The sequence below is a fragment of the Gracilinanus agilis genome, chromosome X, assembly GCF_016433145.1.
Source record: "Gracilinanus agilis isolate LMUSP501 chromosome X, AgileGrace, whole genome shotgun sequence".
NCBI lineage: Eukaryota > Metazoa > Chordata > Mammalia > Didelphimorphia > Didelphidae > Gracilinanus > Gracilinanus agilis.
This window is the reverse complement of record NC_058136.1, coordinates 17,459,808-17,477,520: the sequence shown is the minus strand read 5'-3', so window position 1 is coordinate 17,477,520 and position 17,713 is coordinate 17,459,808. Positions and strand designations below refer to the sequence as shown.

At 44.4% G+C, this 17,713-nt stretch overlaps 1 protein-coding gene across 2 annotated transcripts; it reads right to left on the bottom strand.

Annotated features, from left to right (window-relative positions):
- Window positions 1–1,844: 1,844 nt before the first annotated feature.
- Window positions 1,845–12,851, bottom strand: CCDC160 (coiled-coil domain containing 160). Of its 2 annotated transcripts, XM_044682544.1 has the most exons (4): window positions 12,668–12,851; window positions 8,392–8,447; window positions 7,830–7,940; window positions 1,845–2,989 (listed from the first exon to the last, which is right to left on the bottom strand). In XM_044682544.1, the coding sequence occupies exon 4, from the start codon at window positions 2,963–2,965 to the stop codon at window positions 1,997–1,999; it is 969 nt and encodes a 322-aa protein (XP_044538479.1). In that variant the 5' UTR covers window positions 2,966–2,989; window positions 7,830–7,940; window positions 8,392–8,447; window positions 12,668–12,851; the 3' UTR covers window positions 1,845–1,996. The 2 variants fall into 2 exon arrangements, with proteins under 2 accessions (XP_044538479.1, XP_044538481.1); XM_044682546.1 differs by lacking the exons at window positions 7,830–7,940; window positions 8,392–8,447; window positions 12,668–12,851 and adding an exon at window positions 5,582–5,609.
- Between the last annotated feature and the right edge of the window lie 4,862 nt (window positions 12,852–17,713).

Here is a 17,713-nt window from a genome sequence, read left to right as displayed (position 1 = left end):
ACTCCCCCCCCATCCACACACACACACACACACACACACACACACACACACACACACACACACAGGCATCATCAGTAAGGTAGAAGTAATTTCAAGGGTCCTGAAAGGAAGGTGGGAGAACTATGGAGGTATTTCCTCCTGCTGGCCAACCCTCTGGAGCTTTGGGGCTTTGGACCTTGAACAGTCTCTCTGTCTCTGTCTCTCCTCCCCTCCCTTAAAATAAATCCTTTCCTAGACTCTGCTAACCCCTGAGGTTGCAAACGCACAACTTTTCCACATTCTTGCCCAGATTTTGTGAGTGAAACAACTGCATTCACTGCTTGCCTTCCCTCACCATTCACTCACTCCCTTCTCAATCCCTTCAGATCTGGCTTCTGAAGTCCCCACATCCCTTTATTGAAATTGCCCTCTCTAAGACTTTGGCATGCAATTCTTTTGCTGTGAAACTTAGGGGAGACTGTGATTTGTGTAGCTGTGTGTGTGTGTGTGTGTGTGTGTGTGTGTGTGTGTGTGTGTGATCAACGCATTACCAGAAAGATCACATAATGGTCATCAACCTGAGCCTCAGTTTCCTCGACTGTTAAATGACAATAACAATACCGGTAGTACTCACCCCACCGGGTTGATGTGGGGCTCAAATGGATATGGAAAGTGGTTTTTTTGAACCTTAAAGTGCCATATATATTTGTCCACCTCCCCCCCAGAAGGCAGACCATACCACTCTTGGAAAGCTCAGTAGCTCTTAAATGACTTCCAGGCTATGAGTAATGCATTTGTTGAATGACTGAAGCCTATGAGTGAATTAGAAAATAGAGCTGATAGAAAAAGAAGAAAAGATGGACTAAAAAAAATCTTACCTTCAACATCTGATAAGTCTGACATCCAAAATCTATAGGGAATCGGCAGAAATTTATAAGAGCGAGAGTCATTTTCCAATAGATAAGTGGTGAAAGAATAGGAACAGGAAAGTTTTGAAATAAGAAACAAAAGTATCAATAACCATCTGAAAGTGTTCAAGATCATTAATAATCAGAGAATGTAAATTAAAACCCTGCCATATCTTCTCATATCCATCAGATCGACAAAGATGGTAAAAAGTAGGGGGAAAACTCCTTAACTTTGGCCAGGCTCTGGGGAAACAGACACAGTAATTGACTGCTGGTGGAACTGTGGACTGGTCCCACTGTTCTTGGAAAGTAATATGGGATTATAGAAGTTCTAAAACGGTTTGCAATCTTTGATCCAGAGAACCCACTATAGAGTTATACTCCGAGGAGGTTAGTAACAAGAAGCAAATACCCACCTAGGTAAAAATATTCAGAGCAGCGCTATTTGTGATAGCAAAAGGGTGGAAATCAAGTCTGTGCCAAGCAACTAGGGCATGGCTGAGTAAATCGTGGTATATGAATGTAATGGAATATTATTGTGCTGTCAGGATGACCAGTAGGAAGCGGTATTAGAAGAAATGTGGTTAGACTTGACTGAAATGATGGAGTGAAAAGGCACAACCAAAAAAATATACAAAATGACAACTAGGTAAATGAAGACAACATCAAAAGGGCTCCAGAACTCAGGTTAAATACAATGGACCATGTTGGCGGTACCTCATTCAAAGTGGGAGCACACAGGCTCCCTTTCTTGGAACAAAAAGGCAAATTACAAAAGTGGATGGTGGCCCGTACTATCATCCTCATGAAATTTTTTTTTGCTCGATTGTTTGGGGTTTTCGTGTTTGTGTTTGCAAAACGTCCCTTGGGAAATTGTTATAAACACAGTTCCGTCCACTGCCCAAATGACTGCGTTCTATAAGATAATCTCTAGAAAAAAAGAGATGAAACAAAAGCTTTGCTGAGTTAACATCTTTATGCTGGATTGAAATTTTGGCTAAACTAAAACTGGGAATTACAAACTTTTACACCCACTTATTTCCCGATTTTAAAGAGATATACAACAAGCGGTTTGGGTAATTTTGCCAATAAAGGCTTTTTTTTTCTCTTTAAAGATAATCTATTTCGAAATTGTCAAGTGTGCTTGACGCTGGTAAAGAAGAAAAGTGTTTCCTAAGGAGCTCTAGGGCCTTGTTATTCCTGGCATGTAGAAACTTCTCCGTTCTCAGCTCATTCTTGACAACCTCTAGCTCTCTTTGGATTTTTTTTATTTCTAATTTATACTGCAATTTCACCTTTTCCCTCAGGGCGGCATTGCCAGCCTCGATTTGCTCCTTGAGTTTTCTAACCATTTCTTTTAAATCTTTGTTTTCTAGGTCGAGCTTCTGGATGAGTTCTTTGGCTTGCAAGAGAGCCTCAGTTAGGTTCTTCACATTGATGGATTTTTCCGAGATGTCATTCTTTAGGGCCCGGAGTTCTTGATCTTTTTTCAAGCTGTCCTTCTTAGCAGCTTGCAAGTAGAGAGTCTTGCAGCTGATTTCTCTCTTGGATTGCAGGAGTTCTTTCTCAGCGTTTTCGAATTCGGTTTCTATTTTTCTGCACTTGGCATTCAGTTCCTCCAGCTCTACATTCAAAAAGGCCAGCTGAATTTTTTGAGAAATGCCTTCTGCGTGTTTTTTCTGCGTTTCTTGTCCCAAAGCTGCTAATTCCTTTGCATTCCAGATACAATGACCTTCTGTTCTCGTGGGGCTTTCTTCAGTTCCAACATTCAAATCAGCTGCATCCCAGCAGGCAGAATTCCTCTCGGGTTGCTTCTTTGAAATGTTTATCTTTCTCTCAGTTAACTTGGGTTCAGATTCTGGTTCAATTAGCGGGGAAATGAATTCTTTCCTCTTAAATTTCTTTTCTTCTTGGAACTTTTTAATTGCCAAATTATACATTTCTTCCACTCCCTTTGCTTGGTCCAAAGCCAGTTGTTGAGAAAAAGGTTCAGGCTGATTAGTTTGCTTAAAAAAATCCTGGGGAGTAAAACAAGGTATAAACAACTTCTCCACCCAGTGCTTTCCATTAGTCTCCATTGCTATGCTACCTTCTGCCTGTTCCTGAAAAACAAAATGAGATCAAGGCACATCTTTACAATGACAGCCTGCTGGAGCAAAGAGGGCTGGCCTGGGACTAGGGTTGCCAACCCACTGGTAACTGACCAGTTTGCCCAGGATCTGGTCTTTGGCCCTAAATAAATAAACAAACAAACAAATAAATAAATAGATGCTTATTGGATTGGATTCTAGTGGGCTAGCCCTACTACTGTTGAGCCAGTAGTTTGGGATTTGGGTTTGTTTCTTTAGAATTTGGGTTATGCCATTATCGAAATTGTGGCCAACTGGATTGGGGGCAAGGGGGAAGGAGCCCAAAGGAGGGGGCAAGGAGAGAGGTCGCTATTCCCTGAGTGGCCTAAATAGGGCTTTTTTCTTAAGTGGCTATAATTTGGGTAAGCCTCCCAGGGAGCGGGGAAATTTGGGATCTGGTGCCTGGTTCCACTACAAATGAGACCCTGAGTAAGTCACTTCCCCTCTCCGAGCCTCAGGTTCCTCCTCTCTAAAATGACCAGCTAGGAAAGAGGCCAAAATTGGGGGAAATCATTGTTGGAGTGACTATGGGAAGGGAGTTACTGGTAGAGCTGTGAATTGATTTAACCATCCTGGAAAACAGTTTGGAATTATGCAAGAAAAACAACTAAATTATTCCTACCCTTTGACCTCAAGATTCCACTACTGGAGCTATATTCCAAGGAGGTTACTACTGACAGCAAGAAAAAGAAAAGGGCCATATGTACAAAACTGCTCAGAGCAGCAGTATTTGGGATAACCAAATCCATGCCCGGAGACCAAGGACTGGCTGAACAAATTGTGGTATATGAACATTAAGAGCGAGGCCTACTCCTGGGTAAGGAATGACAGAGCAGGCTGTCCCAGGAGGGAGTGGGTTCCTCCTCCTTGGAGGCCTCCAAGCAAAGTTGGGATGACCGCTTGCTGGGTACATGTCAGAGGGGAGAATTTATTTGGGGTCCGGTCTAGATTAGACGCTTGCTGAGGTCCCTTCCAGTTCTCCAAGTCTGTGATTCTGAGGATATGAAGAATTCAGAGAAACATGGAAAGCTTGTGTGAACAGAAGTACAGCGAAGAAAGCAAAGCCAAAAGGACAATATACACAATGACGACTGCAACAGTGTGCGTAAAATCAACACAGAGAAGCAGCAAAACGCAAGTCAAATACAACAGTCAGTGTTAGTACCATATTGTCACAGTCCAAAGATACAACCCTCCTTTCTCTTAACAATTGATAATCTGTTGAGGTGGGGGGATTGTACTTTGCAAAGGAGTTTGTCAGGAAGGTTTCTGTTTTGTCGAAACAAGGCAACAGCGAATTCTAAAATGGTTTTCATATGAAATGATGAGGTTGGACTACGATGAGCTCCTAAGATCCCTCCCAGCTCTGGCCTTCTATAATCCCATAAAATAGAACCAAGTCAAAAGACTAAGTGTGGGTACTGGCCCCAAAAGGGTTACATCTTTTAACAGCAAAGTCACAAGGGAAGCCAGGGGCAAAAAGAAGGAGACCTCCACTGACTTGCGCTAATGCAAATGGCTAAAAAGCTAAGTTAGCAGCACTATTCAACATAGCCATGCCTCTACGAGGTCTGAATCGCCTCTAATGCTCTTGGGTTCCATGACCGTTCCTTCATTTTTTCCACTGAGTGAAATGCAAAGTCTTAATGCAAGGCGAGATAGCTTTTGGTAAAATATACCAAGCAGACTTCCTCATGACAAACTGCCAACTGCCCCTCTGTCTTGACCTGCAAATTCCTGCTATTCCAGTCCCAGGCTTTGCTCAGAGGCAAAGCTGCCAAGTATACAGAATCCTATCGGCTCGTGCTGCCATTTCAGGATGAGAACCAGTGTCTGCACTGAAAATGTCCATGCCATCAAATCTCTTTTTTTCCTGAGATTAGTATAGGATTTGGGCATAGTTTCTTGGAGGTGAAAAGCTAGTAGAGGAATTCACCAGGCAACCAACAGTTCTACTTCTTAGAAAGAGAAGGAGGAAAAGGACAGCCCCATCAGAGCTTTAAGAGAATCTAAATCCAACTCTCCAAAACTAGAGGATGATTATTTCCTTTCAAAAGGATTCTTCCCTATACAAAAGGATTCCTCTAGGTCCAACTCTCCAGTGTAGGTTTGTTCACAGATCATTAACTGCCTTTGAAGGGAGGGCTGGAGTCAGGACAGAAAAGCTTTACACTAAAGTGTTAGGAGCCACAGGCAACTCAAAGATCAATCAGAAACAAGCATTTTTGAAATGATCTCATAAATCAATGGTAAAATGTGATTCACACACACACACACACACACACACACACACACACACACACCTCTTTATCAGAACCCAGCTTTTAGGCAAAGCAAGATATATCTTTAGTTTTCCCCTATTAAAATGCCCCTCATTGCATCACAGTCATAAGAACTAAAGAGAGTTCGGTGTCATTACTCCTATTTGCGGTTTTAAACGTCATGGATTTTACTTGTCATACTGAAATCACCTAGGAGGAAAGTCGGTCATTTGAGGCAATGGGCATGCCAAAACAACAACACCACCACCAAGAGCAGCAGCAGCAGCAAACCAGCATCACTGACCTGGCATCCTTGCAGTCACCCCTCAGGTGCAAATGTTTGGAAAATTTTGTTTCAAGGTCTGGTACAGAGTTTGGGTCAGAAGTCACATACTAGCCTTTATTGGAATGTGGTCAAACCCTTGTCCAAAAAATGGAAACTATCCTTCCCTTCTGACCTCTCTTTTTCTCTTTATCATCTCAGAGCTGCCTGGCTTATCACTACGATTGGCCTGTTTATAAATGATGAGCACTAAGAATCCTAGTTAGGGATTTGGGTGGGTGCACGATTTCACCTTCATCCAGCCATCCAACAGATGGTGGTTGAAGAACTCATTGGCTCTCTGCAAATCTCTACTTGGGGTGAGCGGGATGGAGATTATGGTCATTTTTTAATGAAATGTGTATTCATTTTTTTATATACAGGGAGGGATTCTTTTTAAAAAAAGAAACATAGAAGAGTCCCTTCCCTAACTTCCAAAGAAATATTTACTGTCTAGTCAAGGAGAGAGAGTTGCGCACGCAAAACAACCTTGAGCCACTTCCAAAGCAACATGTAAACCAGTAGTTGTCCAGGTGTGTAATGGTGGCTAGCGTTGGAGAGAGCAGTCTCAGTTGAGTGGTGGGAAAGGAAGCCAAATTGCCAGCAGTTGAGAAGCACATGGGTGGTCAGGAAGGGGAAAGACTGGAGCAGAGAAGGAGATTACGAAGAGAAGTTTGGAGAAATGAGGTAGAGGAGATGAGGAAGCTCAAGATCAAGTCACGGTCTGAGAGAATGGGATGAGGAATGGTACAAGGTCTTAAAAAGGAGAGAGGAGAAGGTTTGCCATTAGTGCCCATCACTCTTCTTCCAGGTAATTTCTTTCTGTCTTTTTGGTAGGAAAGCGTCTCAACTGAAGGGAGCTTTTGTTCCATGGAAGTTGCCCATAGACCAAAAGAGTTTGAAAATCATTAAAAGAGCCACTGCAGATTAACAGTTGTAAATGCAAAACTACTGAAGTGGCTAGGGCAGTGATTCCCAAAGTGGGCGCTACCACCCCCTGGTGGGTGCTGCAGCAATCCAGGGCGGGCAGTGATGGCCATAGGTGCATTTATCTTTCCTCTTAATTGCTATTAAAATTTAAAAAAATTATTTTCCAGGGGACTAAGTAATATTTTTTTCTGGAAAGGGGGCAGGAGGCCAAAAAAGTTTGGGAACCACTGAGCTAGGGGCTGTAGACAAGGTCAGTGGGGCTTCTTTGTTGCCAGTAGATGGAAATCCCTTAACATCCACATATAGGCTAGAAGGGATTCCCCCGAGCACGCCTAAACCATTTTAGATGTTTGAACATCTATTTTCAAACACCTACAGGAAATTATATTCCAATGTTCCCCATGGACAGAGAACAGTAGGACATTATCCTGTCATTAGAGATGCCCAAGCAGTAACTGGGTGACATTGGTCGGAGATATTGTAGAAGGGAATCCTGAATTAGGTGGGATGTGGAACTAAATGTTCTCTGATGTCCCTTCCAACTGGAAAGGTTTTCTGAAACTTTCCAATGTTCCCTCAAAGGGCAATCACTTTGTTTGCAAAATGCGTTCATTTTCTGGGCATATCTTAGAATTCTGAGTAGAAGGCATGGCGGTATGTCATACTATGGGAAATCAGCTCTTCCCTAGATATGGGCTGGTTGAACATAAGAAATTAATTAACTTGTTCTTCCAGTCTGGCTCATACTGATATGAGGAGGAAGAGAAGGAAACTGGAGGGAAACAGCCTGAGAAGGAAGGCCATCATAGTCTTCCTCCTCTTTGAGAAGAGCTAGCCAGGGCCAATTCAATAGCAAGTCCCAAACTCTTGTGTGTGGATGCTGCTGGCTAAAAGGTGACCGTGGGTTAGGATGGAGATCTGGAATTTGCACCGGGCTATGAAACACAGAGGCCGTGAATCACTGAAAAGCAATCAGATGATCAAGGCCAGTGTTATTTCCATTACACCACACTGCCATTTGGGCTAACTGCCTCTTTAGCTCTAGGGTCTAAGGGATTCCTACTTCTGGGAGCCATAACGATAATAGGAATCGAGGGGCCGTAGTGAAATTCTCAGTTGTAGTGAACTACCACTGGGTCCTCTCTTTGGGCAAGAGAAGAGAGGAAAGGCACCTTTGGCTAGGTCGCCCTCCTAAGGAACAAGGTTCTGAAGGTATCTTAAAGACAGAGATAGAGTGGTGAGCCTTAATAAGCCTGAAAATCATCTGAGAAAGGAGTGAATTTATGTGGTCAGCTCTTACTTTGCGAAAAGGACCAACTTCCAGCAGTCTTCCTTCGAGGCCCTTGGCTTCTGATCTGTGACAACCTAGCTGCGTAGCAGAGGTAGACCTTGTTCCACGATCTAGAGAGTCCTGAAAAGTGTGCAAATCGATTTTTCGTAAGTTGAGTCACATTTTAAATATGCTCATTTTTTAAAATATACTCATTTTAAAAGCAAAAACAGGGTGCAATTCAGTTAAGTAAATGAATCCCATACTAGCCCTCAACTTAACAAATGAGTTTATTCACTAAGGAATGGATTTCCCTCAGATCTCCCCTCCCACGCCCTTTGTATTTCCATCAAAAGCTGCCTTCAGACTTCCGAAGTCATTGGAAACACTTCACATATGTTAAGCAAATACCATAAAGCAGGGGGCCAGAGATGGAGAAACCTTCATGTCTATGCTCATGCGACCACATCAAAATTTCAGGTTAACTTAACCTGTATACTCTTTGCCCCGCCCTCCCTCCCGCCCAACCACCTGCCCAGTCCCTATCCTTTCCCATCCCCAGATAACAAAGAGTTCTACTTAACCCATTTACCTGTAATTTCCCATGAACTTCAGAAGCAGAAAGCTTTCTGCCCTTGTAGTTAGGATCTGGGGGGAGGAATGATTCGGCATCAGTTTAGCCTAAGCACGTTCAATCTACTACAATCAATAAGAGATTCAGAGACAACTTGAAGTGTCCTTTCTTATCACTAATCACCAAGGACAAGGACCCAGAAACAACCTGACATTAAACATTGTTAGGACTGATTATCAGCTAACTCGGGTCCTCCTCTCCTCTTCCCTCAGTGGAGATGGTCTTGGGTTCTGGAAGGCTATGCCAGAAGAACTCATCACCCGCATTGGTAACCTTTTCCCAAGGCCCAGAAGGCCTGGGATGTGCATCTGGTGGGAGAAGGCTCTAGACCAATGAAAACAGAGATTCTTCAAGGACAGGTTCTTGATCAGGTACTCTGCAGTAGCTCTGGTGTTCCCCTGTGCTCCCTCTCTAGGGGTTTATTAGAATTGGACTCACTAATCTCCAAGGTCCCTTCCTTGCAATGTTGGCATTTTAGGCCTCTTCTGCCTTTAACAAACTCTACAGTCCAGCCAAGCTGACCTCCTCACTGTTGCATATACAAAACAGTCCATCTCTCCCCTCCGTGCCTGGCAGTCTGCACCCATTCTCCCTTTCTCATTTAGGAGCCTTGGAATAACTAGGCTAGCCTCCTCCAAAGCTTAGCTCTAGCATCCAGAGCGATTAAGTGGCCTACTATATATCGATTTTGCATATTCCAATGTGGGTACCTGTGTGTGTCTGCTGATAGAATGGAAGCTCCTTGAGGGCAGGCTGTTTGCCTTCCTTCTTTGAAACCCAATTGCCCAGCATGATTTCTGGCATATAGTTTTTGCTTAACAAATGCTTATTTAATGATTATTTCTGAAACTTTCTGCCTTCCATCAACGAGAAACTTGTTTTGTTGTGAGTTTAGTTTAGTTGTACCCCCCCCCTTTCTTACTCTTAGAAAAGGGGGTACCTCTGATGGCTTTAACTGTCTTTCTAAGGGCAATGTGGTACATTAGAGTCAGACTACCAGCTCTGTTGCTTCCTACCCATTTGACCTTGGACAAGTCACTTCTCCATTTTGGACCTCAATTTCCCCATCTGTCTGATGAGGGCATCATACTACATGACCTCTAGGATCCCTTCCAGCTTGAACTTCTATGATATGTTGGCACTAGACCTGACGGTCTGTTTCCATTCCCAAAACATTTTGGGAGAATCTACTGTGTGCTAGGTGCTGAGGACAGAGAGACAAAAAGAAAATGGCCTCTACCCCCCCAAGGAACCTCCATTCTCCTGGGATACAAGAAACAACTGATACCAAAATCCAAAACAATTTGAGGACAGAGAGGAACACTAAGAATTGGAGGGAGGGGTAAGGAAAGGCTTCCCTTGGGAGGTGCCCTTTAACTGCGCCTTGGATTCTGAGAGGCAGTGCTCAGGAGGATAAGCTACATAAAGGGAAGGGAATAAACATTTATATACCACCTACTATATACCAGACCCTGTTCTAAGCATATTTGACAAAACAATCCTAGGACAAAGGTGCTGTTTGTTATCTCCATTTTATAGATGAAGAAATTGAGGCAAATAGAGGTGACTTGTCCTGGGTCTCACATCTAATAAAGAGACTAAGGCTTCATTTGAATTCTGGTCTTCCTGACTTTAGGCCTACTCTCTTTAACCCATGTGACTCTAACCACTGCACTACCAGTTGCCTAAGGCAAGAGATAGAATGTGGAATTTGAGGGGAAACCATTGGGTCCTATAAGTGACTAATAAGTCTATTTGGAAAGGCAGGTTAAAGCCAGATTGTGGAGTGCTTTAATGCCAGGGGGTGGCCTATTTCATCCCAGGGGCACTGGGGACCCCCTGCAGCTATTTCAACAAGAGAGTGAGTGACAGTCAGAGCTGAACCTTAGGAAGATTATCCTGGCAGCTCTGTGGAGGGTGGATTGGAGAGAGGGGAGACACTGGAGGTTTGGTGGCCAGTTAGGTTATCGTAATAGTTTACGTGAAAGGTAATGAGGATCTCGACCAGCCTAGTGGCCTGGAGAAAGGGGTAGATGTGAGAGATATTCCTGATACAGAATCAGCTAGACTTGAAAACTGCTTAGACATGGGAGAGAAACCAAGGTCACGGAGGAGGTTCAAAACCCTAGAGATTCAGAAGGGAGTGGGGCTGTCTATAGAAATGGGGACATTTGGAGAAAACAGATTTAGGAGGGAAGATCATGAAATGTGTTACTTCGCTCTTTTGATCTCCCCCCCTAAAGGCAGTGTGGTATAGTGGTAGTACTGGGCTTGGAACCAAGAAGAACCGGGTTCAAATCTCACCTCCAATCCTTAAATTTACACAGGCCAGGGCAGATTGCTTCTTGTGGTTTCATAGAATTCTTGAGGAGTCATCAATGACATCATAATCAAGTGGTAGAGAGAATTCTAAAACAGACTACTGACAACATGGGAGATTCTTCCCGAATCTCTCACTAGAGTACTGTACCCCCACAAGCCTCAAGAAACCTTTTCAGACCTGAACTGAGGTCCAGGTACCTTTATCACCCATGCTCTTAGGCTGACAGCTTCAGCAGACAAATGGTTTAATCCTCAGTAAATAAGACGGCCAACCATGTTGGTTAACTGAGACGTTACTATATATACTGTATGATGACACTTCAGAAATACTCTCAGCCCCTGGAATATGGGTGATCCAAAACATAATCGGAAACACTCCAGCTACCGCAAAATATTGCATATTTTCTCCTCTCCAAACAGTTTTTATGGCTCTATTATAGTATTTACAAGAATCTAGGATTTCATTGATCTGAGTACCCCTCTATTACTGAAGCTTGACCCCCCCTGCCCCACCCCACCCCCCCCACCTCCACCAGATAACAGTCTTTCTACACTGTGCTGGCCAGCAAAATTCATTGTCTGGTGGCCAAACTGCCAGTGAGGAGTCTCTCTGGTCCGTTAGGCTGGGTCCCAGGCAACTCAAAGCCCTTTTCATTTTGGAGCACCTGCCCAGGGTTTGAGCCCTGCTGATGGCAGAGCCCAGAGCCCAAGGTCATCACCACACCCTGATGAGGGCTTTCACGTAAATACATTTTCCTTCCCATCAAAGAACTGTAAAATACCAAACTCGACAAACACCATGGCTAAGGCTAGTATGCTTCTGACACCACCGCCAAACAGTTAATCAAGCAACAGCTAAAGCAGTTTGAATCATATTCCTGATCATTAACAAGACCCCAATTTTCCAAGGGCTTCAGGCTAGCCCTTCTTTCTTTTCCTTTCTTTTTCCTGCTTTTCTGATTCTCATCATCATCAACACTGTACCACTGGCTCAATCTTTAAAAGAGAAATGTTTTGAATTTTGCTTTAAGATTTCAGGGCAAGGAACGGCCATTTCATATACTCAACTGCTCTCCATGGGTAATAAAGAGAAAAAAAAAAGGAGGAAGAAAAATGAATGATTAAGGCCTTACCTGTAATACCAAGCTACACCCCAAAAGGCTTTGTTATTAGAACAAATATCTCTTGATTTGAAAGGAAAATGGTGGGGGGGGGGGGGGCTACATGGCCTTAATCAGTTCCAAAACCATTGCGCAAGTCAATTGGTATGGGAGTCAGATCTTTGGTGCAATGCGGACCTCACTGCAGCCTTGGAAACGGGCCTGCGCCAATGGCTCACGCACTGCAGATATTATTGCTGCCATTGCTATTCAGAGCCAGGGCACATTCGCCCCAGCCCCACCCAACCCCCCTCCCCCCATTGTGACATTTCCCTTTCTCCCCAGTTCTATCCCCGTGTCCAGGTGATAATGCGGCAGTACCCCAAAGAAAGGCCTTGCCCCCTCCCAGGACACTGAGATCACAGAATGCCAGGGTGGGAAGGGCTCCTAGAGTCCATCTAGTCCAGCCCTGTCATTTGACAGAGGGGGAAATTGAGGCCCAGGGTGAGGGAAACGACTTTCTGGGTCAATGTCAGCCAATCAGACAATGGCAGGAGTCAGGGCTCCATCCTAACCCCCCTGAACCCCCTTCCCCCTCCCCAAGAGCAGGTTGCCCTTGTCCCCAGCCCCTGGAAAGGGCCCTCCCACCCTGGCTGGGGCTGATCAGGAGAGGCTCCCCACCCCCACCCCCAAACAAACGCAGTGACCCAGGCTCTGGGGCAGTGAGGGAGATCGATTGGGCCAGTCCCTCCCTCCCCACTCCCCATTGAGGGCTGCCCGGGGGCACCGGCTTGCCCACCCAAGGAACCTACCTGGAGTCTTGGTCGAGCTTGGCTTTCGAGGCAGGCGCCGACAGGAGGGCTGGCTGGCTGGTGGGCTGGGCTTGGGCTCACCCAGCTCTGGTTCGGGAGCCTCAGCTGAAGCTGGGCCCGAGCCGCAAGGCCCGAGCCACAGCCCGAACTGATGGGGCCCCTCCACTCTCGGGTCACTGCCTGGGAAATGGCCACCACCCGTGTCCCTGGCACCAGGGCAGAGTGTGGCCCCACTGCAATGCAGCCAGGAAACAGCAGAGCTCCGTTACTTAGCAACCAGCCCTGTAGAATTTAAAGAGACAGAATCCCAGCTCCTGCCTCTGGGGAGAGCTGGAGCCTCCTCCTGCAGAGGAAGCCCCCAGCTTGGAGCATGCTCAGTGAGGGCCCGCAGAAACTAACATGGAGCTGACCAGGAGAGGCCTGAGTCATGCAGGGGGCTAGGACAAGGCCAAGGCCAAAGCCAAGGGAGGAAGAGGAGGAGGAGGAGAAGGAGGAGGCGGATTCGCCTGGATGCCCACTTGCCCTGACCTCTGCCTTGCCTCCCACAGGCTACACAGGAGTTGGGAGAACAGTGGTTTGGGGCTTCAGGGAATGGGCCAGGCCCACCCTAGGGATCTCTGTTCAGTGTTGGCCCAGGCCCTCCAAGGGGGTCGTCTTAGACAGGGTCCTAAAGTGCCAAACATCATGGAACCTTAGGCTAAACAGTTGCCTGGGGCCTTCTAGATGAACCCGGTGTGGTCTCAGGCAAGTCCCTTGACCTCTCCTGGCCTCAATTTACTCCTCTGTAAAATAAAGTTTCCTCTAAACTTTAAGAGGAAAGACTTCTAAATCTCTTCCAGCTCTAGATCTAGGATCCTACGTTTGCCCCTGGGCACATCCCTTAATCTCTAGCCCTCAGTTTCTTCCTCTGTTAAATGAAGGAGTTGGACCCACCCCCAAGGCCCTTTCCAGCTCTAGATTTAAGACACAGTAAGTGCTATGTTTGACCTTGGACCTTCCCTAGGACTCAGTTTTCTCCTCTATACCCTCTCAGGGTCCCTCTAGCTCTAAATCTCTTCATTTCACAAACCGCTTAACCCCATTGCCTCATCCTCACAGCTTTTCTGCCTCGGAGATCCTAAAACACAAAGTAGGGCTTTTTTCTTAATTAAAAACTTTTAAAAAAAGAAATCAAATCTAGAGTAGCCCATAATCTAATTAAGAATCTCCTCCACAGTTTAGGCAACCACTTTATCCTCTAGCCATTGCTTGAGACCTCTAATGAGGGAGAACTCTCCTGGCTCTTGAGGTAGCCCATTAGCCCATGAGTGTCTCTAATTTGTAGGAAATTTTCCTTCCTATCAAACCCAACTATCTCTTTGGATTTACACTCATTATTCCTAGTTCTAATCCCTCCCTGTTTGTACCTCCTGGCTTTCGTGGCTTCCTTCAAGGCTCAACTAAAATCCCACCTTCTGCCAAAAGCTTCTGCCAGCCTCTTTGATTTTATTGCCTTCTCTCTTGACTTACCCTCACTTTTCCTTTTATATATCTTGTTTGTTCATTTTTTGTTTGCTTGTGGTCTCCCCATTAGACCATGAACTCCTTGAAGGCAAGAACAGTTGGTGGCCTTTCTCCGTATGCCCAGGGTTTAACACAATGCCCGACACACAGGAGATGCCCAACAAATGCTTGCTGACTGACTGACTGACCGACCAACTACCCCATATGACATCCTTTGCAAACCCTTGAAAATAGCTACAACACCCTCTCCTGTGGGTTAACCATTTGTAGGACATTCAGCTGTTCCTTATATAGCATCATTTCAGGCTCTTCACCATCCTGATTGTCCTCTGGATACTCTCTAGCTTATCAAAACTCAGGGTATTCAAATGAATCTACATTTGTACATTTTCTCCAGTGGAAATGGCTACCCATCCATGTCTGCTCCCCTTGGGTGATTCTCAGCTATGCCTTCTCATCGATTCACACCGCAGGGGGCATTCCATCCCTTTCACCACACTTCCAAGTGTTTGGGCTCTACACCTGTTATCTCTCACTCTTATCACATGACCAGCCCATCTACTTTTTCCATAACATCCTTGACTCCAGTTTTCCTTCAGGGTTGTTTATTTGTTATACCCACCATGTGCCAGTCCTTCCCCTTTCTCCTGTTAAATTGTGAGTCTCAGTCATCTATTTTTATAGTTTTTCAATATCCTTTTAATTAAAAAAAATTTTTAAACCCTTACCTTCCGTCTTGGAGTCAATACTGTGTATTGGCTCCAAGGCAGAAGAGTGGTAAGGGCTAGGCAATGGGGGTCAAGTGACTTGTCCAGGGTCACACAGCTGGGAAGTGTCTGAGGTCAGATTTGAACCCAGGACCTCCTGTCTCTAGCCCTGGCTCTCAATCCACTGAGCTACCCAGCTGCCCCTTTTCAATATCCTTCTTAAATAATTCCTGTTCTCGGAACTAATCCTCCAGCTCAGGTCTGACCTGGGCAGAATGGAGCAGAACTATCAATGAAGCACAGAATCACAGAATTAAAGAGTTAGAAGGGATTGCAGCAGCTACCTAGTCTGGCTCTAAAGAAGAGGTTCTTAACCTTTTTTGTGACCTGGATCCTGATGAAGTCAACGGATCCCTTCTCAGAGCAATGTTTTAGTGTTGTTTTTATTTGAAATTAAGGGAAATGCTCAATTTCAGTCCGTCAGTAAGCATTTATTAAGCACTTCCTATGTGCCAGGCACTGTGCCAAGTATTGGCGTTACAAGGAAGTATTATCCTGCTCTCAAGGAGCTCCCAGTCTAATGGAGGAGACAGGAGGACAATTAAGTTCAAATGGAATATATACAGGATAAGTTAGAGATGATGGAGGGAAAGGACTAGCATCAAGGAGGATCTGAACTCTAGAGGAGTAGGTGTCTAGTGTGAAGAACAGCAAGGAGGCCAATTTCACTATAGTATGTAGATGGGGGAGAAAATTAGAAAGGAAAGAGGGGGGCCAGGTTCTGAAGATCTGTTTGATAACTGAATGAAAGATAGATGGAAGTAGAGATAGGAATGGGGCCCAACCAGCAGGTTATTGAGACTAGGGATAAGATACAGAAGCCTATGCTATGTAAGGATTGGTTAAAGAAACAAGGGATGTTTAGCATGGAGAAGAGGTGGAGATGGGGATACTATAGATGTCTTCAAGAACTTAATGGGTTGTCACAAAGAGCTGGGATTAGACTTGTTCTCTGTGATCCCAGTAGACACCACAGGCATGTGGTGATAAGGACAGGACATGCGCCAGAGTAGTGGCAGTGTCAGAAAAGACAAGGAATTATATTCAAGAGATTATGAAGGTGAAATTGATAGAATCTGCCAAAAGATTAGATATGGGGTGGGGTGAAAAGTCAAGGATGACACCTAGGTTTTGAGCCCGGTGGACTAGGAAGATGGTTGTGCTCTGGACAGTGGTAAGGTTAGGGATTAGTAAAAATAAAGATATAATTTTTTTCCCATCCAAGTTTATGGACCCCCTGAAATTTGTCCACAGACTCCTTGTCCTTGGACCCCATGTTAAAGAGACCCCACCATAAAGGAGCCCTCAGTATAACACACTCAACAGATGATCATTCAGCCTCTGCTTGAAGACCTCCAAGGAAGGAGATGACCACTTCTCCAGGCAGTCCATCCCACTTTTAGACAGCTCATTTTGGGAATATTTCCTGGCATCAGGCCCATTTGTAACCTTTTCCCATCACTCCTTATTCTGTCTATTGGGATAACAAAGAACAAGTCTAATCCCAGCTCTTTGTGACAACCCATTAAGTTCTTAAAGACATCTATAGTATCCCCATCTCCACCTCTTCTCCAAGCTAAACATCCCTTGCTCCTTTAACCAATCCTTACATAGCATAGACTTCTCTATTTTGTCTGTAGTCTCAAACACTATTTGTCCCTACATGCAACTAAGATCATTAGTTTTTGACCGTGTGTATTAGAATGTTGACTCCTCTTAAGTATGGAGTTCATTAAGGCCCTCAATGTTTTTTAGATGACCTTTGTTTGGTCCCGTCCCCACCATCCTCAAGCTCTATGGTCCTATACTTTTTTTAAAGCCCTTACCTTCTGTATTGGTTCCAAGGCAGAAGAATAGTAAGGTAAGGGCTAGGCAATGGGGGTCAAGTGACTTGCCCAGGGTCACACAGCTAGGAAGTATCTGAGGCCAGATCTGAACCTAGGACCTCCCATTTCTAGTCCTGGCTTTCAATCTACTGAGCCACCCAGCTGCACCTGATCCTATACTTTTAAAAGTGATTTTTAGAATTCAGGGGTTAGTATTTATCCCAAGTTATTACCATCCTTTAGATTAAGCCTGATATTCTCACAGGTGATATCCCTTTGAATATAACTCATTTATCCAATGCAATGCATTTAATTCAGCAACAATTTATTAGGATCTACCATATATAATGCTGTGCTAAATACTAAAGAATCACAGATGAAGGAAAGACACTCCATCCCTACCTTTAGGAACTTCAGAGTCAGCAAAATCAATTCCACAAATATTAATAGCTAACTTTGATTTTGAGCTTTAAGATTTGCAATCACTTTATGTATATATATTTCAATTGTATATATGTGTATGTATATATGTATATATATCATGTGTATATATATTATTTCATTTGATCCTTACAAAAACCCTAGGAGGTGGTGCTATTATTATCCCCATCTTACAGATGACAAAAATGAGGCAGCAACAGTTTAAATGACTTGCCCAGGGTCACACAGCTAGAAATCATCTGAGACCAAATGAAAAGTCAGGTCTTCCTGATTCCAGGCCTACCACAGTATCTATTGTGCTATATAGCCACCTCTAAAAACTACTGGTATATCACTTAATTAAGCAGTGCATTGAGATTACAGTCTCATGAAAGACATAGATGAGATTATTACAAAAATGCACATATAGCCCAGTGGAATCAGCTCTGGGAGGGGGGAGGAAAGAGAGGAGGGAAAGAAAATGAATCATATAAACATAGAAAAGTATTTTAAAATAAATAAAGAAATAA